Source organism: Alosa sapidissima, chromosome 22, assembly GCF_018492685.1.
Source record: "Alosa sapidissima isolate fAloSap1 chromosome 22, fAloSap1.pri, whole genome shotgun sequence".
NCBI lineage: Eukaryota > Metazoa > Chordata > Actinopteri > Clupeiformes > Clupeidae > Alosa > Alosa sapidissima.
The window spans coordinates 12,090,669-12,115,919 of record NC_055978.1 but is presented as its reverse complement, the minus strand read 5'-3'; the positions used below and the strand labels follow the sequence as shown (position 1 = coordinate 12,115,919).

The following is a 25,251-nucleotide window of genomic DNA, read 5'->3' as shown; positions in this document are numbered from 1 at the left end:
GCTGAAAATAGCTTGTGCGACCATTTTTCAACACCGTGGTCTTGAAGCTATTCACCTCGAGAGGTCTGTGTGTGGATCCAAGACAAACGTTTCCGACAATTACCCACCCCAAATCCAGCTTCTGTGCAAATGGGGAGTTGCCCACACCATTGATCTGATCTCTGACTTTGTGCACCCTTAAGATGTCCCGGCCTAACAAGAGGAGGATGTTGGCGTCGGGATCCAAAGGTGGAATTTCATCCGCAATACACCTCAGGTGAGTGTGGTGGCGGGCAGCTTCTGGTGTAGGTATTTCGGAGCGGTTGCTTGGGAGCTCATCACACTCAAGAAGAGTAGGTAAGGAAAGACTCAGCTTCTTGTCCACTGACTCTATGATGAATCCGCAAGCCCTTCTTCCTGACATCTCCGTTAGCCCAGCACATGTCTTCAATGTGTATGCATGCGAAGATCCCTTGATCTGAAAGATGTTAAAGAACTTGGAGCGAGCAAGAGAGCGATTGCTCTGATCGTCCAAAATGACGTACATTGTCTTGGACTGTTCTTGGCATCCAGCGGGGTAGACATTGACTAGGCTGATTTTGGAACATGCTCGTGGGCTTACTCCTTCTCCACACACCTGTGTACACTTTGAAGTCACCTCTTGGCTGTCCGCTTTGTCGCCCTCCCCACCATGGCTTGCTGGGGGAGGAGACGCTTTGGATGGCCAAGGGGCTGGACCGGGGTGGAGTGCTGATACGTGGGCATCACTCCGGCATTCGGTACATTTGATTTCAGCTGTACAATCTTTAGCCAGGTGTTGAGTAGAGGAGCAACAACGGAAACAGATGGAGTACTTCTTAAGCAGCTGCTTACGCTCATCCATTGTCTTGAGTCTGAACCCGCGACACTTCTTGAGCGGATGAGGCTTTTGGTGGATCGGACACTGTTTACCTGGGTTCACTGCACTGTTCTCATTCTCACTGGGTGACTCTCTAGTAGAAGAGACTTGTGTCTTGTGGACCGCTACAGGTGTTTTAGCTGACTGGTCTGAATAGCCCTTTTTCACATTTGCAGGTGTAGACGAAGAAGTGAAGAGATTAAAACTGGGGTCTGTGCGTGCTTTAGCCTCTGTGAGAACAAACTTCACAAACACAGAGAATGGTGGAAAGCTGACAAGATGGGTGCGTTTGTATTTTGAGCCATACGATATCCACTTCTCTTGTATGTTGTGAGGCAATTTCTCCACTATGGGGTGTATGCCTCTGGCAGTGTCTAAGTATGACAGGCCTGGTAGACTGCCATCTAGCTTTGCATACTCCAGCTCTGACAGTAGATCTGCTAGGTCACGCAGCTTCCGTGGGTCGTTGGATGAAACCTTGGGAAACTTTTCCACCTTGGTGAAAAGTGCGTGCTCTATAGCCTCAGGTGAGCCGTAGGTCTCCTCGAGCCGTTCCCAGGCTAATGACAATCCAGCTGGCGGGTGTCGGATGTTAACAGCTTTAATTCGCTTGATTTGCTCAGCTGAGTCCTTGCCTAGGTACTTCACAAGAAGATCCAGCTCTTCTGCTGCGGACAGATCTAAGCCAGCTATTGCACTCTTGAATGACGCCTTCCATGCCCAGTAGTTTATGGGCTGGTCATCAAAGGAAGTGAGCCCTGACGTTACCATGCGGCTGCGAGCTAAGAATTTAGCAAGATCACTGGTGAGATTGAAAGACTGGTAATCTGTATGGTCAGGCACTCTGGGGCTAGAGCGCCGCGGAGCAGGTACAGGTGGAGGACCATTGCTTGAGCGAGGTAGTGGACTGTTATCTCGCTGGGCTCTTAGAAGAGGAGGCGGGCCATAATCAGCAGCTGTGTGACTCCTTGGCGCTTGTAGATCTGTAGCAGCGTGGGGATTTGGTGTGCTAACATCTGCATTCCTCATCTGATATGGTGTGGCACCTGTATTAACACTCCTTTGTTCCAGTACATATTTAGTAACAAGTTGCCTTTTAGATTCTTCTAGATCTGGGCTAGAGGCATGACTCCTTATCTCATAGCCCATTTCCATTAATCCAGCTTCTAATGTCTGCATTTCGGCTCTTGCTGCTTCTAGCTCTTCATCTGCTCTGAGCGAATCCAGTGCAGCTTGCAGACGTGCTTGCTCCAGTTTAATTTCTGCCTCCATTTTCATGAATGTTGCTCTAGTTTGAGCTGCTTCAGCTTTTGCCTTAGCTTGCAAAAACACTATGCTAGATCTGGAGCTAACTGAAGCTTGGGCACCATGAGATGCAAATGATTGTGTCTCAAATCTCGCTGATGGTCTGTGCTCCATCATTAAATGGTGCTTGAAAGACAGTTCAGTAAATGTAAGCCAGTTGTGAGTTCGTTTGCCACTTAGCTTTGAAACAGCGCTGCTCCATGCTTGCTGTGATGCCGTCTTTTCATTGTCTTGGCCTCGCTAAGAGTTAGCTATCCAAGCAGCTAAACAAGGATTCAGAAACTTCACAGAAGCAGATTCTTTCTTGTGATTTTTACTAGAATCGTATTGTGAAACTGAAATACAAACATATACAAAACATACATCAAAAATTGTACATGAATAAACATGAATTACAAATTAGCTAAGCTCCACCATGTGTTTGTTATGACATTGTGAAAATACTTCGTTTTTTAATTGCATTTTTAACCTATCAACATTAGCATATGAATTACCATGAAATATACTAGAAATATGACCAATTAAAAAACAAAATACTTTTGTATTTTGACTTTTGTATAAGACGTTGCTTGAACAAACATGGAAACAAACTGTAGCAAATGAGGAGTAGAAGACAAGACAGCTGTCTCCACTGCAGGTAAGGTCAAACTAACTTCTGTAACTAGGCTTCTGACAACTCCCTATTCGAATGAATTGTCAAAATAAAAGTCTCTCAAAATCGTTTTTATATTAAGAGTCATAATAACAAAGAAGGTACATTAGTCTTACCACAAATGTAACCCAATGAGAATTGCATGAAAGGAAAATATTAAAATGCAAAACATGACAGCTGTCGTCATCAGTTTAGCTCGACTCTGGCCCGCCTATATCAGATACGCCGATTTGATTGGTTTCATGGGATGCAAGGGGTAAAAGTAACGTGCATCATTGCCAGAGTGTCTTGCAGAGACAATTCCATTGTGCTCGCGTGAGAACTGGATTTCCAGTGTATAAATATGCTGTAAAAATATAAATATGCTGTAAAGTCCACACATGCCTGATAGTATTAAATACACACATATCCAGTGAGCATGATAAAAGTGCAATGAGATGCAAAAAATCACATAAGGAATACTAATGAATATCAAAAAACATACCAGCGCAATAAACCTAAATTATGATGTCATGGCAGACCAGTATGCTGGATAAGATGGATAGAATAACAGTTCAGTAAAGAGGCCAGTTACAGTTACTAGTATGTGTTGTGCTGGGTAAGAAGGATATGATACCAGTTCAGTAGAGAGGCCAGTAACAGTCACTGGGTGCTGGGTAAGGTGGTGGGACCAGAAGGAGAGTGTGTGAGGGAAGGTGCAGATAACAGTAGCAGGCGGATGGTCAGGGGTAGTTGAGAGGTGCGAAGTTGGACAACCGTAACAAAGGTTGCCTACCTCCCCTGTGTTCTGCAGCATGGGCTATAGAGCCGTCGATCAGTGGGAAGCCACTCAAAGACAGAGAGCAGCACATGTGAGGGGTCATGTAGAATCCTGCCAGCTAGCCTGATCATCTGCTGCTCACAGGAATAAAGAGTTTAGGAAGGCCAATGATCATGGAGCTGACTTTAACTGCATTGTGTAAACACTTTCGATATGAAAGGCTGATATTGATAGAATGGAAATAGCAGGTAAAGGAGAATGTAATGGTGCTCTCAATAAAGTAATGATAAAATATGTAAGCATGTTCTTATTGACCCCAAAGGGTACTAAGGCCCTAAAAGGTTCTGTCGCTGCTGATATTTCTTGAGGATTTCCTCTGTATTGGAAGCGAATTTCAGGAAGTTATTGAAGATTATGGCCAGATACTCTTCCGCTATCTCTACAGCAGGGGAGCCTTATTTTGGGCCTGCACTCCATTTGTTTTGGCCAGCCTTGTTAGTCCTTAACATATATCAGCCACTGGGAATTTCTGTCCCAACAGCTTTTTAAAGCTTAGCTGCAGTTCATGATCTGACCACAGTTTTACATGTAGCAATAGGGGGGTGCTGTGGAGCTCCTGACAGCAGAGATCACAAGGCCCATGACACGAGTGAGTATCCAGGGTCACCATGATGCGCTGTCTGAGGCAGTGATATATATTGACAAAAATATGATGCATTCCAATGTAATGTAAAGTAACATAACATGATTGCTTATTTATGGCCCACTGTCCTACAGATTCATTTGTTGCCCCTGATCAAAAGGCACTATGTTTCAGCACCACGGACAGTAACCGCTAACCTTGGTCTGTCCTATGGTGGTCATTCAGAAACTGTGAATGGCTATGGAAAACCGTTTACATTTTTGCTTGACAGTTTATGTGTTTATGCATCCACCACCGTACATGATGTATAAATTGTGGCTAGGCCAAAGCAGATGGCAGCTGGGAGGTGGAGTATTTGACCGTTTGTGGATGTTTTCAAAATGATTGTATAGGCCTTTTACAATAAATAGCAATTTATTTCTCTCTCTCTCTCTCTCTCACACACACACACACACACACACACACACATGCACTGTCCCTCCCCACCATAGTGAACTTCCTCTTCATAGCTCCTCTCCCAGGGCATATGAAGTAAAAAAAGAAAACTTGTCACAGTCGATATTGTGAACTTGTAGACGTGTCACCTGCCCTCCATCGTGTGGTTTGTTTGAATGGACTGCAGCCTCTAAATGGCACCAGCCGCTCATCAATCATGACCTCTGGGCTTGAGTTGTACATTAGTGGAGGACGCTCCACCCACTTGTCCAAAACCTCTCTTTTTATTTGAATGTATCTTATTGTATCTAATATGGACAGAGCCATACACCGTTCCACCCAATCAACATGTTGCATTATGAGCATGGAAGGGTCTAGGCCTAAAGGCCGCTAAACTCAATCTTTTGCCAGACATGAGGATTACACAGTTCCTATATATGTGCAGCAAGTGATTTTGATTGTGAAAATGTAAGTGCCATAAAATGTATCTAAAGATGTTGCCTCTAGACAAGCTCTCCTTGTATAAGTGTTCTGAAATCCCAGACATAATGAAATATAGAAAGACTCAGAAATAGAGTAAGTGTGTAAACTGCAGTTTAAATGATGGACACTGTTTATTTATCATCTATTCAGGCTTACATTACAGGTCAAGAAGAATTTTACATTTCTAGGTTTTTGACAACAATTACTCATTGGCCTGTAAGGAGATTCATACAACCAACTAAGGAATGTGTTCAATCTAGATACACACAAAAAACATATCGCCCATCCAGTCAAATGTTGGCATGGAGATGGGAGGCTATGAGCATGACATATTTTCTTGCCATTCTGCCATACCTTTGGAAGTCCCAGCTGCTGGACACAAGGAATATTACAGTAAATAAATATAAACAGTGTTTTTTTTAAGGGTTAGCTGCTGCTCATGATCTGACCACAGTTTTACATGTGCCAATAAGGGGAGCGCTGTGGAGCTCCTGACAGCAGAGGTCACCAGGCCCACGACACGAGTGAGTAGCAGGGGTCATGTATGGGCCAAGTAGCTGTATTTTGCATTATGTATATTTTGGGTTAACATTATGTCGTCTGTTTTTTGTTACATGCCGGTAGAGGGCACTCTTTGTAATTTAGTATAAAAACACGCCCCTTCTGTTCACCTGTGGCTTGTTAGTTGAGTGGAGAGGCATACAGGTTTTCTAACGTGCAGTGCCTACCCATGTCTTTGTATGTGCTATCGTACAATTTCTGCACCTATATTTGGAATAAACAAAGAAAGGAATTTACCGGTATGGATTATTGACCTTCTGTTCACGCGTAGATTAAGTTTCATTCACTCAACACCAAAGGGACCATACAGGTCACCATGGTGCACTGTCTGAGAGAGTGATGTACTGAAAAAAAATGTGATGCATTTGAATTCCTTTGTTTTGTTTGAATGGACAGCAGCCTCTAAATGGCAGCAGGCACTCATTCACCATGACCTCTGGGCCTGGGTTGTACAATGATTATGCTCAGATACTCTTCCACTATCTCTACAGCAGTGGAGCCTCATTTGGGGCCAGCGCTCCATTTGTTTTGGCCAGCCTCGCTGTTCCTAAACATATATCAGCCAATGGAAATTTCTGTCCCAACAGCTTTTTAAGGGTTGGCTGCAGTTCATGATCTGGCCACAGTTTTACATGTGGCAATACAGGGGCACTGTGGAGCTCCTGACAGCAGAGATCACCAGGCACCATGACAGGAGTGATTAGACAGGGTCACCATGGTGCACAGTCTGAGGCAGTGGTATTCCGACAAAAATATGATGCATTTCAATGTAAAGTGACATAACATGAACCCTTATTTATGGTCCACGGCCCTCCACTATATAATAATAATTTGTGCACTCCTGATCATTAATAGGCACCATGTTTCAGCACCGCGGACATCGACAGCTGGCCTGTCCTAAGGTGGTCATTCAGAAACTGTGAATGGAATGGCTATGAATGGAAAACCATTTACTTTTTTACTTGACAGTTTATTTGTTCATAGATCCACCATATACGACATAACAATTTTGGTTAGTCCAAAGCAAATGGCTGCTGGGAGGTGAAGTATTTGACAGTGCGTGGATGTTGTCGAAATTATTGCATAGGCCGATTATATATTGGCTGAAATAAGTAAAATTAAGTAAATAAATTAATTAATAAATTAATTAATAAAAAGCATTTTCTCTCACACACACACACATACACGTGCACTGTCCCGCCATAATGAACTTCTTCCTATCTCATCTCCAAGGACAAATGATGGGAAAAAAATAATCCAAAAAGTTGTCACAGCATGTGATGTGGTGAATTTTTAGAAGTGCCATCAGATCCGCTTATTTTTATCCTGCACTCCGGCGTGTGTTTTGTTTGAATGGACAGCAGCCTCTAAATTGCACCAGGTGCTTTCACCATGACCTCTGGACTTTTGGATGTCTGAGCTGCCGAACACTAGGAATAAACAGCTCTTTAAGGGTTAGCTGCAGTTCATGATCTGGCCACAGTTTTACATGTGGCAAGGGAGGGCGCTGTGGAGCTCCTGTCAGCAGAGATCACTAGGCCCATGACAGGAGTGAGTAGCCAGGGTCACCATGCACTGTCTGAGCCTGTTGGTTGTATTCTGACAAACATTTGATACATTTGAATTTCTGTGTTTTGTTTGAATGGACAGCAGCCTCTAAATGCCACCAGGCGCTCATTCACCATGACCTCTGGGCCTGGGTTGTACATTAGTGAAGGACACTCCACCCACCTGTCCAAAACCTCTCTTTTTATTTGAATATATCTCATTCTATTGAGTATGGCACTAAGACATATAAATTATACATGTCCGTTCCACCAGTAATAAAGGAAATGGGAACGTTTTGAAATTGATTTAAATGTCTCTGAATTTAAATTTAAATCTATTATTACCATAATATTAACTATGAAGAAAGTTTTAACAAAACATTTTTTATAACATTCAAATCTGTGTATAGTGAAAAGGTAATCCTTCATTATAGCCTAATCCACATTTGGTGTTTTTAGTCCTGGATCTGTGTATGGGTAAGGAACAAAGTGCTTTGACTGAGCCATACACTATTGCACTCAGTCAACATGTTGCATCATAAGCATGAAAGAGTCTTTTTGCAGCAAGTTATTTTGATTGTGAAAATGTTAGTGGTGTAAGATCTATCTGAAGATGCTCGCTCTAGGCTTTTTTTAATCCCAGACATAAACTATAGAAAGGCTCAGAAATAGAGTATGTGTGTAAACTGCAGCATTATTGAGGAATACTGTTTATTATCTGGTTTACATCACAGGTCCAGAAGCATTTTACATGTCTTTGGCTTTCAAAGGTTTTTGACAACAATTGCACATTTTAGCCTGTAGGGGGTTCATACAACCAACTAAGGAATTTGTCCAGTCAAGATACACAAAGAAAACATATCATCCGATGTCATCCAATCAAATATTAACATGGAGATGGGAAGCTGTGAGCATTAGATATTTTCTTGCTCATAAGAGCTTGTTACAACAGTGTTTTAGTAAGGGAGACGGCATTGGCTTACTTCCGCTCTGCTAATCTTGATTTACTCAGGGGTGTCTCAGCTGCCAAATTGACTCATAGTACAAAAACAGTGTAATGGTAGTTAGGAATGCGTTACACACTGATTAGTATACAAGACGTGCTTAAAATGCATCAATGTTAAATGTCAAGAAAATCTACAAAGCAGAAAAATTATTCACTGATAATTGTATTCCTCATGCTATTGCTTGCTTACAAGTCTTTGTTATTGAAAGAAATTGTGAAATTATTACCGCTCACAGCAAACAATTTTGAGTTTTTTTTTAATGTTTTACTGTAAGTTTAACACTTTTTTTAGCTGAATATGAATGCTATTTGCAAGAAAAAACACAAAAGTACATGGCCTAAAAACCACACAATAAAAAACATAAAAATCCATTTTTGGAATAAAAATGGCATTATAACACCTACAAAATATTCATTGTAAAAATAAGCATTTCACATATTTTGTCATAAGCTATCAAATATATTTGGCATCTCATCAATAAGCTAGGAACTCCAGTCTACCACAGCTGATGAGAGTCCTCTGCTCTGCTGATCTCTTCATGTGTCACTCCTCAGACTCCGCCCCGACATCATCATAATCAATCCCTAGCAACAACAACAGGCACTCACATCACTGACCAATCAAAACAAAAATGTGTACTGATCAATACTGAAATCAAGGAATTTGTGTTAATTTATTTATAGTAATATCTAAGGCATTTAACAAGTATATTTGTCCAATAACATTAGATACAAATTGAGTGACAGAAGCAGTTGAAATCTTAAAATGTTAAGTAAACCCAGCAACAACAGCAACAGCAAAAATACATTTAACTGGACAATGGACTCACCAGTGATGACACCATCATACTCTTGAGCTTGGTCTGCTGTCATCATACTCCTGTTCTTTTTCATTGGCATGCTTTGTCTCCTCCACTACTTCAATTAAACAAACATCCAACAGCCATGCTGATTAAGAAAGACTGGGACAAAACCATTACATGTGTGTATTTAATCTGTGAATATGGTATGGCATAATAAACGTATAAAATGCTGATACATACGGTCATCTTTAGTCATTTTAGCGGCATTGTCATCACTGGTGATGTCATCATAATCTTCCAGCCCCTTCTCTCTCAAAGACTCTGTTGACAGAAATCCTCTCATTAAATCAACCAACTCCACCAGCCACTGGCTCTATGTCTTCTCTTGTTTCAGCTGCATGTTATACATGGCATAGGCTAACAGAATAACACTGCCAGCCCCACTGATCCAGCTAAATTGAAGCCAACCTACTTTATTTACTCCATTTTCTCACTCAATAACTGTCAAATATGCCATTATGAAATCACTGCTCTCTCTTTTTGAATTAATGGAAAATTCTGAGTGATTAGAAACAGTGAAAAGTCCAAGTGGAGATGTCCAGGGATACCCCCACTGTGTAATGCATCTCATCCAATCAGAATTATTAAATAGTTTGACTGGAACTAATTGTTGTATAACTCTCATTTGAACTCTACATAAGTTCTACATGGCATAATCATTATGGAATTACAGTCTGTAGGCTACCACTGATCCAGGGCCTGCTCTCATGACATGCCTACCTGATACGAGTCCCTCATCACTGTCTCCCACGTCATCATATCCTATGTTCTCTATGTAGTCTGTGGAAGGATGGTTGTACAATCGTTTAGGCTCCAATAAAAAAGTTGCCCAAAATAAGAAATTTAAGATACAGTAGGCCTACATGCAATATCCCGATTTTTAAAAATGCTTAGCAAAAAAAAAAAAACGCTACCGTGTGCAAATTGTTACTGGTATCGTCAAAAACAACATGCAACGACATTTGTTAATGAAATATTTGTGCGTTTTGTGTGAATTTGCTCCCCTGTTAATGACGAGCAAACTTACTGCCTCGGTCTCTGTTTGATCTCACTCACCAGTCATCTCAGACGACTTCTCCACACTCGTGACGTCATCCACATCATCGTACTCCTCTGTCTTCGTCTCTCCTGAACCAAGCAAAACATCTCTTACATTTGCATTACAATATAATAATATGAAATACAATATATGTAATGCAAAACTTCATCAGGGGTCGGCAAGTAACTTTGGCCGCGGGCCACATTAAATTTTAAAACACGCTTCGGTGGAAAAGTCGCGAAAAAGCATAGGACCATTGATGGTCTACTTGAGTGATAAAATACTCTTAGTGAACTCTGTTTTATCTCGCCTTTCAATGTTATGAATAGCTTAATAAATGTAGCCTAGTTTGACAATGATGGGCTGCTTAACACGGAGCTAAACTTATTCTAATTAGGCTTTGAATATAGTAGCCTATATCTTACCTGTATTCTTAAATACTTGGTTGACCCACCTCCTGACATACAAAGTTTATTATTTACCTACACTAAATGTGTTTAATGGCGCTATAGTTTAGCGCATTGATATATTGTGGGTGTGTTAGGGGCTCTAGATGAGTTCAAGGTAAGATATCAATAGGCCTACGCCTGGCAAGCGAAAGCTCGAAAGATGAGTGTGATACCCTCGCATGTGTTCACGTAACCTAACTTTATCCGAATAATTGTTCATAAGCTAGCCTACTACATAATTCTATAAAATTAGCTTGAATTTAACTGAGAGAGAATGTCTTTGCCAAAAAGTTTGAAGAGGAAAGTTGACAGCGAAAATGAGCCTATAGCCTACAGAGGAATGGAAAGAAAACGTTTAGTTCATTTTACCAGGTTTTACAAATACAAAGACCGTGAGTCTGATCTGCAACGACGTTTTCACTATTTGCAAGGAATATAATATCAGACACACCGTCTACGAGAAGCGGCACCTTCGAGGTGGCCTATCCGCTCAAGATAGACGCAGGGCAGCGCAAAAGTGAAGCGTTGACAGAATGCACAGAGCAGCACAATCCTTGTTGTCCGTGTTCTGGTGTTCTTTCTCATATAAGCACCCGCGCCCGCGGTATGAATCGGCTATGTGTAAATCGATATTATGAAATTAAAATTATTTAAAAAATCGAACTACCAGAATAATCCGACGGGCGAAATTATGGGCTATTGCTGGTGGGATGCTCCTGTTGCCAACCCATTTAGACTAGTTAGGGGTAATACATCAAAATAACAACATAGTAGTAGTAGAAGTTATAGCCATATTACTAGCACTGATCAGAACTACAGTATATTTTAAGCCCATCAGAGGAGCCACAAACCTGTCAACATATCATCGAGGTTGGTCTCGTTGTCATCAGCAGTGACATCATCATAGTACTCCACCGTTTGCTCTCTCAGAGAAGCAACTACAAAAGTAAAGAGAAATCAGTATCCGACATCGACAGCCTGTCAAAAAGCCAGCAGCCCCGCTCTCTTCCCCCTACCTGAGATGGGTCGCCTTTCATCCTCCTGCACGTCTTCGTACCAGGAATTTTGAGCATCAGATAGGCCGCGTGCTGTCAGAAGGAAAATACAAGCTTTGTTACATTCATTGACCTAAACAAACATAGCCATACAGTGTATTGGTTTACACATTTGTAGGGACATTATAAAACACAGACCAGCAACACATTAAGTAGTGCAGTCGATTACATTTTCTCATGTAGCCTACTTGCAAACACCACGACTGCACACTGTGGTTTAGCAGTTATGATTCTCCTCCCCTTTCCCATACGCTCCTCCGTGTTTTGATGCAGCTGTGTAGCCGGTGTGGTTTACTGCTTCTGATCTTACGACACGAAGCGCTAATGAGTTTCACTCCAACTCTTACTAATGATTCTTATCAGTAGGGCAGCAGCACCTGCTCAAAACTGAAAACATTTTATTTTACAGACCCGAGAACTAATTCAGGCATTCTGCCAATAGTGTGTTTGTTCCCTCAGTGTGTGATGTGTTTTTTTATAGTAAGCTACATGCTTGTATGCATACTTAGCCTAGGTGGAATAAGCATCATAGCTTGTGTGTCTGACTCAGTCTGAGGTGCACGTACACCCAGGCTGATGACCTCTCACCTCTATGACGACCTCTGGAGGAACTGGCTGTGGTCAGTCTGAGGTCCAGCTCCTCATAGACAGCTTCACTTAGTTTTAAGTGTTGCCTTTTGTAGAGAGCTGCAGGATAGGAAGAGTAAAGTACCGACTCCCATGATAATATTTAATATACAGTCATGAATTAAAGCATTGACTAAAATTAATGTTGTACATTTGATGGCATTAAGGCTTAATTTACTCATGCATAACAAATGCATGCATTATCAAACCGATACAGAATTTGAAATTGATTTCTAGACAAACATACTGTATACGGCACAATTAAGCAGAAATCAAGTGAAAAACACTTATTGATGAAACAATGAAGTTGTTGCAGCACCTCTCCTGAGTGCCCTGTTCTGCCCCACCAGCACCGCCAGTGAGCCCAGCAGCAGCAGGATCAGGAGCCCCAGAGTGGCTGCAGCCGCTGGAGAGACAGGAAGCCCTGCAGGCTCACATGGAGGCCCTGTGGTTCTCCCAGAGGTGACTGGAGGACGGGTGGTGGGAGGTGGAGGCCCTGGAGAGAGCAAAATAAACTCATCTGCATTAAAATGCATAAGGTATTTATATCATAAAGTATGTTATCTCTTCATCTGTGTATCATCTGTTTTTAGTGTCTTTTAGGAGTCAGTTACAATGTCAAAGTATAATCACTGAAAACGTTCTGAGGTCATCTGTTGCTCCCTCACTTGTTTTTCCCTGCACCTCATGTACAATATCTTTTGTCTTTGCTGAGGTAGTTACATCATCTGAGTGCTCCCTCACCTGTGCAGGTGACCCAGGCGTCCTCCTTATGGATGCAGTCACTCTGATTCAGAGGGGCGCGGCAGCACTCCCACAGGTGGTGCTCATGGCCGGTGCAGTTCACCTCGTCCAGCCAGATGGGGCCGCCTCCCCTTCCAAATGGGCCCTGCTCCCCCCCTTCATCAACGGGCTCCCCACAGTCCAGCTGCCTGCAGACCACCTGGGCGTCCCTCTTGTCCCAGGAGTCATCACACACCGTCCCCCACTCTCCCTGCAGGAGCACCTCCACCCTCCCTGAGCAGCGAGTGGGACTCCCCACCAGCCTCAGCTCTGGAGACACTGGAAGAGGAGAGATATTATGAACACACAACACACACACACACACACACCAGAGTTTCCGCTAGAAAAAAATGGTGCCGGTCAAAGTGACCGGCAGAGGTTTTGTTTTCCGGACATTTTGATGATATGCCGGTCAAATATCCTATTATACCTTCTTAATTAGTCAAAAAACTGGAGACAGGCTGTGTATCTTAAAGAATGACATAATCAGGCTGTATAGAATGCAACATGTTCATTAGCCTAACTTAAACATGCCTAACAAGATCTCTCCAGTAGGCTATATTTTCATGGACAGCAAGAGTCCGCTTCGTTCATTGTTTTAAAAAGGCTTGTTTGTTGCTGCTACCCACGTTATCTCCAGCGGTGACTGTTTGACACAGATGCGCACACACAAGAATGAGCGCTCACATCACTACCCCCTAATGCTATGCCTCTTTATTTGATAACAATAAATTAGGAAATGTTTCCTATTCTGGGAAATGTTTAGTTTCTTTTTCTTTCGGCCGCGGTTCAATGATACCGTTTAATTGTGCCTGAAACTATTATATCCGCGGACCAGTAATCGCCTTGTCGAGGAGGCCCTAACCCTGCAGATCATAGACAGAGAACGCATAGGCCTGTATGCTTTGGGTAAAGAACACTTTGCATGTCCAGTGAAAACGGAGAATGACAGTGTCTTGGAGCGGCCGCACCCCCCGCAACTCCACTTCCAATGTCACTGATTCCGACAGATACGCCCGACACTTCTGCTTTTTATCTGGTGGTGGTGGAGTGGACCGGACATCTGAAGCTTCAGACGTTACCAATTTATCATCATCCATCGCGTCTGGCCTCTGAAAAAACTTTTAAGGCTAGTCTGCCTGGACCTGGCCATGTTTGAACCGCCTCACTCATTTGTTCGTTGTTTAACATGGACGTTTTAAGCCGTGTGCGCTTCCTATTTGAAATGCAGCATAGGCTATGCGTGTTGTTTAATAGCTTACTTTTCAAACGGTAGAGCCTGTCCATTTAAAAACATAGCCAGAGGACGTATAATATAGGCTTACATATTAAGTCTTATTCTCAAATTCAGATTGCGTTAGGGGACGGGATTATTAGCCAATTTCAATCGGACAATTTGACCGGAGAGATTTAATTTTGTCGGACATTTCATTTTTTTCCGGCCAATGTCCGGTAATTACCGGACAACGGAAACCCTGACACACACACAGTCAAACATGCACATATGCACACAAATGCGTTCACACACACATACACACACACACGCACACACACGTACACACACTCACACATTTACGCACATACCATACACACACGCACAAACCGAGTTTTAAAGTGTCTATAGAAAAAAATCAACAGCATTGATCTCACCTGGACATTCCTTAACTGACTCTTTGTCTATGATAGGAACATTTGTTTCAGTTCCTGTGTCTGAAGTAAAAAGAAAATTAAAAAAAAAATGTCCACATACTACACAACTGCTTACCATTTGAATAATAATAATAATATAATAATAATATCATTACATCATAACTTTAGGAGGTACCAATACTGACCTTTACAATCTAGATCAGCAACCGTTCTGCAGGCTGTTCCGCATTGAAAAGGTTTGCACTGCTCAAGGTGTGTATCGTGCTTCCTACACTGTGGAGGGACCAGTCGCTTGCCTTTAGTTGGCGTCTCTGAATGGGTCTTTATAAAACCTCCACAGCCTAACTGATGGCAAATGACTGAGCCTGTGTTTTTGTCCATGTCACTGAAGCATATGTTCCCCCAGGTGTCGTTGTAGTACACCTCTATTACACCTTTACACGGTCCATGGCGCTCTGTGTTTTGTCTCAGCTGAATGAACTCTGTGGGAAAGACAACAGATATGAAAGTTATTCTGTCTACGACCGTAACACAACACTTAAACAGAAATATTCATCTGAAAAACGTAACTGCTCCATCCAACCAAACTGAGACTCCTCTTTAATTTCAAACACACACTGATAAATTATTCAGTGATGTAAGTTATATACATTTTTAAGTTACTGTTTAGTCTTGAAGGTAAAGATGTATCTCGGTGAGCAGCCTAAAGGTGTTTGTACCTGAGCACATGACCCGCACATCCTCTTTGTGTGAGCAGTCGTGCCGCCCCCACTCTGCTGGGGGACACTCCCACAGGCTCGTCTCGCCTCCTGTGCAGTTCACCTCGCTCAGCCAGATGGGCAGATGTCCTGGGGGAACGGATGCAGGGACCTCAGCACTGAGGGCTGTGCCACACTGCAGCTGTCTGCACACTACCTGCAGAGGCGGACAGAGTACACAGCTTCATTACTTGAGTAAAAGTACAGATACCCCTTGCCAAATTTTACTCCAAGTACAAGTAAAAGTACAACAGTCAGATGTCTACTTAAGTAAAAGTACTGAAGTACTTGTTTTTAAAAGTACTTGAGTATCAAGAGTACAAGAGTAGCCTACATTTTCTAAATATTGCATTACTACTGACACAGTGCTTACATTTATGTACAGAAACGTCCTACATGGAGTTATGAAAAATGTTAATGTATCATTAACTTGTTCAGAAAATTGAAATAGTCTGGCGAGGTTGGGCCACAGGTTGGCACATTCCCGGGATGGACCTGCTGCGTCTTCATCTATTGTTTCGTCCATGGTTTCATCTCTCATCTAAATCTGACCATGGAGTTGACTTTGGCGGTAAGCTGAAGGTGATTGCTGATAGGCTGTCCCAATCAGTGGCGCCTGCACAATCCAATCACGTTTGAGAGGGAAACAACAAATTGAGGCTTTCCGAGATTTTTCTTTTTTCCTTTTTTTTTTTAGAAGAAGTAACGGGTACTCACGGTTATGGATAGAAATGTAGTGGAGTAAAGAGTACAATATTTTCCTCTCAAATGTACTTGAGTAAAAAAATGAGTACTCCCCAAAAATTATACTCGAGTAAAGTACAGATCCCTCAAAATTGTACTCAAGTACTGTACTCAAGTAAATGTACTCCGTTACTGTCCGGCTCTGACTACCTGGGCATCCTGCGTGTCCCAGGAGTCATCACACACAGTCCCCCACGAGCCGTTGTGGAGAACCTCCAGCCTGCCAGCACAGTCTCCTCCAGATCCTGTCAACCTGACTGGCTGAGGGCCTGATATGGGGAAAAGAGATGCAAGAAAACACTAGAAAAAGAGTTTTATCTATAGACGTACTGTAGGAACTCTGGTAGACTTTGCCATGTACACACCTGAACAGACGATGGTCACCTGCTGGCTGGAAGTACAGTTTAGTATCTGTGGAGAACTGCAGTTTCCCAGATGAGTCTCCCGTCCAGAACAATGGATCCCTGAGGCACACCCATCACCCTCTGTGGCAGTAGAACCGAAGAACCTAACAGCAGAACCGCAGGCCAGCTGTCTGCACACCACAGAGGCTACAGACTGACTCCAGGAGTCCAGCAGAACTCTCCTCCACCTCTGACTGACGTAAACCTCCACCGCTCCCTCACACCGCCTTTCTCCAGACAAGCGCACCGTCCCATTGTACTGGGAGAGGGAGGAACCTGCAAAACTTCTTCAGTTTAATATAAGTTTATATGCATAGGCCGTTTTTATCAACTATAAATTGCAATAATATATGAATACTTAAAGGCAATCAGTTATAGATCACCAATGCATTTATGCTGAGCAACCTAAACATTTGCCATTCCTGATGTTTTTTCCCCAGAGATGGTCTTCATGTGCTCATCTGAGCAGACTCATCCAAACTTTTCTGTCAGCTAATCAACCATTAATCATACAAGTGCAATTAATTAATAAATAAACTAATTGTTTTTTAATGAGCTCACCTGAGCAGATCACTCCAGCATCCTGTCTGTGAGAGCATGCAGCTCGACGCCACGAGGAGATTCCACATCTTAGGAGGCCAGTTTCATTCCCCTCACACACAAACACATCAGGCCAGATGCTTCCACTCCCCTCACCAAACCAGTCTGCCCCTACAACAGCCACAGCACTCCCACACTTCAACTGGTGGCAGAGCACACTGGAGGCCCTCATATCCCAGGATGCATCACACACTGTGCCCCACTCTCTGAGGTACTTGAGCTCCACTCGTCCTGAGCAGGAGTCACTGCCATTGGCCAGTCTGGCATCAGTGTATCCTAAAAAAGGCACAGTGACAAACCCTATAATTTTATTTTTTTCTGAACAGAAAAGTCTGTAGCAGCAAAATGATGACAAGCTATGTTGTCCTCACACCACATAAGAAACTGTTGCAAGAGTTAAAATGTTTGCAGGTAAATACATAATTGTAAAATAAGAGTAATAAGAATGAAACTAATGTCCAAGGACATGATCTCTTACCAGAACATACTAACCCCACATCCTTATCATGTGAACAGTTGTAGTTGATAGGAGATGTTGGGCAGAGTTGAATCTCAGTCTCGTTGCCTCCACACTGGATCTCCTCTGACCACACCTGGCCTTCTCCCTCTCCAAATGCAGCTGCTCCCAGCACCTTTACAGGAGCCCCACAGTCCAGCTGTCGACACACAACCTCTGCATCCTGCCAGTCAAATGTGGCATTGCACACTGTTCCCCGGGTGATCCCATGTTCCACCTCCACTCTTCCAGAACACTGGTGGGAACCGTTCACTAGCCTGGGAACTCTGTGCTCTGTGTGGAAATAATTAGAACTTTGCATTAAGCAATCAAAACCTCAGATGTGAAGCCTAATGTTTTATATAATGGAATGGGTAGCTAGATAATTATATTGCAGCCATGTGTTTAACTTACCTGAGCAGATGACTCCAACACTGTCTTTAGGCAGGCACGTATGTTCACCCAATCCCTTACGAGAACAGGACTTCAGTCTGATCTCCCATCCCATACAGCCAACCTCAGCCATCAAGACTCTCCCTGCTCCCTCTCCAAAGTGGGCATCTGATGAGAAATCTACAGCTTCACCACAGTCCAGCTCCTTGCAAACCACTGCGGTATCAACCATGTCCCAAGAAACACCACACACGGTGCCCCACTCTCCTGCATGATAAACCTCCACTCTCCCAGAGCAACGACTGCCACCATCTACCAACTTAACAGGATCTGTGGGATTGAGAAAAAACATGACACACCCCATGGTTTACTGGCTTCTTAAAATATCCAATGAATCAATGATTACATAATACAGGGTAATATCTATTAGTCTACCTGTGCAAACTAATCCAACATCGTGCTTGTGAGAGCAGTTGTGTGAGAGTGTAGAAGATGTTGGGCAGAGTTGAATCTGAGTCTCGTTGCCTCCACACTGGATCTCCTCTGACCACACCTGGCCCTCTCCCTCTCCAAATGCAGCTGCTCCCAGCACCTCTACAGGAGCCCCACAGTCCAGCTGTCGACACACAACCTCTGCATCCTGCTGGTCAAATGTGGTACTGCATACAGTGTGTCTGGTCTCCTTATAAAGCAGCTCCACTCTTCCAGAGCAGTGAGAACGGCCCACCAGTTGGACTCCTGCAATTCGCCATTTATTGAGTGTGCATACAGTAAATTTACAATACTAATGTCTAGCTGTAGAAAGTGTATCATCTGTATGTGTTTATGTAAATTACTTCACATACTGCCATATTTTAAAAAATGCATCGACTATGGCAATGGACAGATGTAATAAGGCCTGTGATTAACTAAATTATCATGGCTCTCAGTTAACCCACCTGAGCAGATGACTCCTGCATCCTGATGATCACAGTTTTCTGCACCATATTGTGACTTGCATTCCTTCACGGTTGACTCAGACCCCACACACTCCACATTACTCATCCACATTTCTCCTGAGCCCTGTCCAAACTGAACACCTTTGAGAGCTTCTACAGCCTCTCCACAGCCCAGCTCTCTACACACCACTGCAGCATCACGCAGGTCCCATCCGTTATCACACACTGTGCCCCACTGTCCTCTGTGTGGAACTTCAACTCTTCCAGAACAGCGACTGCTGCCATTTACCAACCTCAAGGCGGCTAGAGGGGTCAAAGAGATGATAATGTATTGAGGGTGCATAAATATGGGTCTGTTATCATGAAACCAATAATATCATATTTTATTTGTACCTCCGCAGATTAGTCCTATATCGTTCTCATGTGTGCATTTGTGGTTGATAGGGGACGTTGGGCATAGGTGAATCTGAGTCTCGTTGCCTCCACACTGGATCTCCTCTGACCACACCTGGCCTTCTCCCTCTCCAAATGCAGCTGCTCCCAGCACCTCTACAGGAGCCCCACAGTCCAGCTGTCGACACACAACCTCTGCATCCTGCTGGTCAAATGTGGTACTGCATACAGTGCGTTTGGTCTCCTTATGAAGCAGCTCCACTCTCCCAGAGCAGTGAGAATGGCCCACCAGTTGGACTCCTGCATTTTCCCATTATTAATTTATTTATTAATTTGGCTCATGCTTTTATCCAAAGCAACTTATTATGTCAATTGTTACAAGGGCTAGTCTCGCCAGAGCTTCCTGGGGTTAAGTGCCTTGCTCAAGGGCACAGTGGTGACAGAAGGGAGTTTAAACAACATTCTTTCTGGCTACAGCTCTTTAGCCATTATGCTACCACTGCCCCATTTATTGGTATGAACCAGTGTTGCGCAGGTTTGGTCACAAGCGGCCCGCGGTCGCTCGATATTTTAATGAACCCGACCGCAACTCGGACTGCGAATATTAATTAGGACACAATTATACCCGACCCGCGATCCGACCCGCTTATTTACAAAATGTGTGCTTTTGGTTATAGCCTGCATGCAGTGTGCCAGTAGGCCATTTCTGTAAAACAAACTAATTTATTTAGGTATACATGATGCAAAGAATAAGAGCGCAAGCACGCACGCCACCACCAAGGATTAGAACACTAGGATAAGATTTGAAGGCCATGGACATACATCTTTCTTTCGAAAACAGAAATGGTGAGGCAAGGTAGGCAACAGAGATACATTGCTGGTCAAAACATTAGCGTAAGAACTGGTTTATAATGCTGAATGAAGCACAAAGCTTTACTAAAGCACATCCGCTGATTACACCACAGGGTGGCAACAACTCGAGATAGGAATCAATAGCGGGATGTACCATCTCCCCACTTGCTTTTACAATGGCAATGAAGGTCATCATTAGGGCCTCAAAATGGGTAGTGGGTGGGGAGAGGTTGCAGGGAGGGCCACGTCTCCCCCCGATTAGGGCTTTCATGGACGACATGACAACCTTGACGTCAACCGTTCCATGCACCAACAGGTTGCTGGATAAGTTAAATAGTAATCTGCAATGGGCCAGAATGAAGGTGAAGCCAAGTAAGTCTAGGAGTCTCTCAATTGTTAAAGGGAAGGTAATAGATAAGAAGTTTGCTATAAATAAAGAGGTGATTCCCAAAGTTCTGGAGAAACCAGTGAAGAGTCTGGGAAGGTGGTATGATGCAAGCCTTAGTGATAAATCACAGGTTGAAGACTTGAAGGTCACTAGGCAAGGTATTGCAAATATTGACAAGTCAGGGCTGCCAGGTAAGCTCAAGCTGTGGTGTTTGCAGTTTGGTTTATTGCCTCGGCTAATGTGGCCATTGACAGTTTATGAAGTTCCTCTGTCAAAGGTAGAGAGGTTGGAAAAAATTATCAACTCCTTTGTCAGAAAATGGCTCGGAGTCCCACGCTGCTTAAGCAGTGTAGCCTTGTATGGGAAGGGCATTGTAGAGTTGCCAATATCTAGTCTGACAGAGGAATTTAAGTGTGCTAAGGCTAGATTGGAAATGACTCTTACTCAGTCCAAGGACCCAGTGGTGAGGAAGTGGAACCCAGAGCAGGCAGTTAAGTAAGCTCAATCAGCATTGAAGCATAGGGATATAATGGGCCATGTGCAGCACGGGTGGGGGGGTCTAGGGGTGGGCGTAAGTAAACCCTTGTAGAGCAAGGCTTCTGCAGGAGAAAAGAGGAAAATGGTAGTGGAGGAAATACATAGACAGGAGGAGGCTGTAAGATGTACTAAGGCAGTGTCGCAGGCAAAACAAGGGCAGTGGGTGAACTGGGAAGGGGTGGAAAAAAGACGGATTAAATGGAAAGATCTATGGGGCATGGAAGCTGGTAAGATCAGATTTATGTTAGGTGCTACATATGATGTGCTCCCATCTCCCAAGAATTTAAGTCAATGGTTTGGTGAGGATGATAAATGCATACTTTGCTCGTGTGTGGGCAGTTTCCACCATATCCTTTCAGGGTGCAAGGTAAGTCTCACCCAGGGGCGGTACACGTGGCGTCATGACCAGGTATTGAAATGTGTGGCAGCGGCAATAGAGGATAAAAGGAGAGAAGTCAATTCATTAGCAGCTAGTAAAGGGGTAAGGCAAATTAACTTTGTACGTCAGGGGGATAAACCTTGTTCCGCGAAGGCCAGGCGTAAAACCGGCCAGTTGAAAAATGGGGCGGGCTGGGAAATCAAGGTTGATCTTGGCCAGCAGATGGCGGTACCTCCACATATAGTGAGTACTAAACTACGACCCGACGTAATTCTATGGTCGGATTCAGAGAAGATAGTTTACTTCATTGAACTCACTGTTCCTTGGGAAGACACAGTGGAAGAGGCCAATGAGCTGAAGAGAGCGAAATACACTGAAATAGCAGAGGAGGCAGCCAAGCGAGGTTGGAGTGCACAATTAAGGCCTATTGAAATCGGTGCACGTGGGTTTGTGGCCAGATCTGCTATTGCCTTGCTTTCTGAATTGGGCATTTGTGGTCGAAGTCTAAGGCAGGTGGTTAGTAACATGTCAGCAGAACGGGCAAGCGAATGGTTGTGGGTAAGGAGAAGTTACCCTTCCTGGGGCGCAAGCTAAGGTAAGCTAACTGGCTCATTTGTTTTGTTTTTGTGATGGACTGTGCCTAGGTTGATGGTACTTGGCTAAGGTTTTTTATGGTTTATGGTTCAGTCCGCATCAACGGGACGGACCAACCTAGCCAACTTAGACCATGCCTAGGTTGGTTAAGGGTATTTGGATGTTTGTTGTGGTAATATGGTGGCAGCATGGGGCGTAAGCTAACTGGCTAATTTGTTTTGTGTTTGTGATGGGGCCTAAGCTAACTGGCTAAGCTAACTGGCTAATTTGTTTTGTGTTTGTGATGGGCTGTGCCTAAGTTGATGGTTGGTTGGCCAGGGTTTTTATGGCTATGGTTCAGTCCACATCAACGGGACGGACCAACCTAGCCAACCTTGACCATGCCTGGGCTGGTTAAGAGTATTTTGGGTATTGGATATTTCAATGTGGTAATATGGTGGCAGCATGGAGGGGAGTGTCTCCAGGACGCTGGTTTCACTGTTAAGCCTTCATGAGGTGTCGTGGGCCTAACTTAACGAAACATCGGTGAATGAGGGTGCCCACTTGATAACCCCAATGACATGCCGCATACTATATACTGCTGTTGCTGTTGTGTTTTTACCTTGGATTTTGGCACAAGGGATTTTAATTACATTAATACACAGGATTAGATGTTAAAATCCCTTTTGCCAAAATCCAAGGTAACAAACCAAACTGCAAACACCACAGCTTGAGCTTACCTGGCAGCCCCGACTTGTCAATTTTTGCAATACCTTGCCTAGTGACCTGTCTCAAGTCTTCAACCTGTGATTTATCACTAAGGCTTGCATCATACCACCTTCCCAGACTCTTCACTGGTTTCTCCAGAACTGTGGGAATCACCTCCTCATTTATAGCAAACACACATCCTGTGTATTAATGTAATTAAAGTCACACACAACGAACTGTAACTTTTATGCATGCGCAAACCTATACATAGGCTACCGGTAGATATGGCTGTGTAGTCTGTGCCATAACAATTATTCCTCCAGGCTGCCCGTTTTGGCTGTCATACTTTTAAATGGCTTCGCAAGAAGTAGGCCTCTGTACATAGACCATAACTTACTGTCATCATCATAAGAACTTTTCCCAATATTTCCCATAGCCTATATCGCTTTTCCTGAATGGGTGTCTTTATTATTTTAACTCGCGTCTTCAGCTTCTTTACTGTCGACTTTACTGTATTGATCCTTTACTGTATTGATGCTAGCCTTCTCGTAATATTTTAAGTAGGCCTATTTGTAGAAAATATATATTTAATTAATTTTAACTGACCCGCCCGCAAATGACCCGAATATCATTAACATATTTTGTTTATGACTCATAACCGCGGGCGACCGCTTAATTTCGGGCAGACCGCGCAACACTGGTATGAACACATTTATGATACTAATGTGTAGCTAAGAATAGCACGCATATTTACATTTCATCTGAATATGTTTATTCAAATGACCCTATCACTTCACACACTGGCATATTTTTTAAATATTATTATAATGTGACATGAGTAATATAGTCTATGATGAACTAAATTATAAGTGTTTTCAGTTAGCCCACCTGAGCAGATGACTCCTGCATCCTGATGATGACTACAGGTTTCTGCACCCCATCTTTGCGGCATGCATTTCTTTACTCTGGACTCAGACCCCACACACACTATATCACTCATCCAAATTTCTCCTGAGCCCTGTCCAAACTGAGCACCTTTGAGAGCTTCTAAAGCCTCTCCACAGCCCAGCTCTCTACACACCACTGCAGCATCACGCAGGTCCCATTCGTTATCACACACTGTGCCCCACTGTCCTCTGTGTAGAACTTCAACTCTTCCAGAACAGCGACTGCTGCCATTCACCAACCTCACAGCATCTAGAGGGGTCAGAGAGATGATCATGTTATTGAGGATGCTTAAATATGGTAGTCTGTTATCATGAATCCAATACGGTAATAATATATTTTATTTGTACCTCTGCAGATTAGTCCTGTATTGCTCTCATGTGAGCAGTTGTGGTTCAGAGCAGAATCATTTATTTCATCTGTACAATGCTTACTAAAATGCTCCAGAAATTTCACACACTGACTAATGTTTTACGAAGATATATGACAAGGTGACATGTGATTATGCCTATTCTTAAATTGATTAGGATCAGTTGCTGTCAGTTTACCTGAGCAGATGACTCCTGCATCCTGATGATGACCACAGTTTTCTGCACCCCATCTTTGTGACTTGCAGTCCTTCACTGTTGACTCAGACCCCACACACTCCACATCACTCATCCAAATTTCTCTTGAGCCCTGTTCAAACTGAGCACCTTTGATAGCTTCTAAAGCCTCTCCACAGTCCAGCTCTCTACACACCACTGCAGCATCACGCAGGTCCCATCCGTTATCACACACTGTGCCCCACTGTCCTCTGTGTAGAACTTCGATTCTTCCAGAACAGGGACTGCTGCCATTCACCAACCTCACAGCATCTAGGGAGAGATGAGCCATACTGTTTACTTATAGATGGCATGTTTTTCAAATCAGAATGCTATTTGTACCCATATTACCTATGAGAGCAGCTTGGATTTAGAATAGAAGATCTTGGATAGAGGGGTTCTCACATGTGTGAAGCTGAAAGCACAGAGCAGGCTACTGACGTGCTGGTGATGTTGTTTGATGGCCTGATGATGGCCTGATAGCCTGGTGATGGTCGCTTGACCAAAACGTTGCTATAATAAATATAACTGCTTACAAAGTGGACAGTGTGCGGGAGTTCTCTCTTTGCTATGTGTATTGGTGTATTGTGATACCATAGGAGGTATCGCCTAAAGCCCAGCACGCGCCTAAACATATCTGTTCCATTGAAAGTCCTCTCCATGCAGCCCAAGAAACAGCCATGCTCCTAATGGAGTGGGCTCTCAAGCATTCAAAGTGGGGGGCACACCTGAGGCTTTGTGCGCCTCGCCACAAGCCCGGATTTGAACCCGCGAAACAGCAGCACCATGGATCTTTGAGCACCCCCGTGAGGTTCCATGGTGGT

The 25,251-nt window shown here is 43.5% G+C and overlaps 1 protein-coding gene across 1 annotated transcript in view; it reads right to left on the bottom strand.

Annotated features, from left to right (window-relative positions):
• Positions 1-7,995: 7,995 nt before the first annotated feature.
• The window catches only part of LOC121697881 (antigen WC1.1-like), a 41,223-nt gene continuing 23,967 nt past the window's right edge, over positions 7,996-25,251 (bottom strand). Inside the window, exons 20-39 of the mRNA XM_042079669.1 lie at positions 24,392-24,700; positions 23,787-24,095; positions 18,566-18,868; positions 18,152-18,460; positions 17,720-18,031; positions 17,338-17,517; positions 16,603-16,917; positions 16,388-16,506; positions 15,455-15,650; positions 14,921-15,217; positions 14,736-14,795; positions 13,047-13,364; positions 12,622-12,798; positions 11,637-11,708; positions 11,472-11,558; positions 10,189-10,260; positions 9,853-9,912; positions 9,313-9,393; positions 9,100-9,184; positions 7,996-8,854 (exon numbers count right to left, since the gene is read on the bottom strand). Of these exons, the coding sequence (XP_041935603.1) occupies positions 9,114-9,184; positions 9,313-9,393; positions 9,853-9,912; positions 10,189-10,260; positions 11,472-11,558; positions 11,637-11,708; positions 12,622-12,798; positions 13,047-13,364; positions 14,736-14,795; positions 14,921-15,217; positions 15,455-15,650; positions 16,388-16,506; positions 16,603-16,917; positions 17,338-17,517; positions 17,720-18,031; positions 18,152-18,460; positions 18,566-18,868; positions 23,787-24,095; positions 24,392-24,700 (3,647 nt within the window). The 3' untranslated portion in view covers positions 7,996-8,854; positions 9,100-9,113. The remainder of the gene's footprint in view (positions 8,855-9,099; positions 9,185-9,312; positions 9,394-9,852; positions 9,913-10,188; positions 10,261-11,471; positions 11,559-11,636; positions 11,709-12,621; positions 12,799-13,046; positions 13,365-14,735; positions 14,796-14,920; positions 15,218-15,454; positions 15,651-16,387; positions 16,507-16,602; positions 16,918-17,337; positions 17,518-17,719; positions 18,032-18,151; positions 18,461-18,565; positions 18,869-23,786; positions 24,096-24,391; positions 24,701-25,251) is intronic.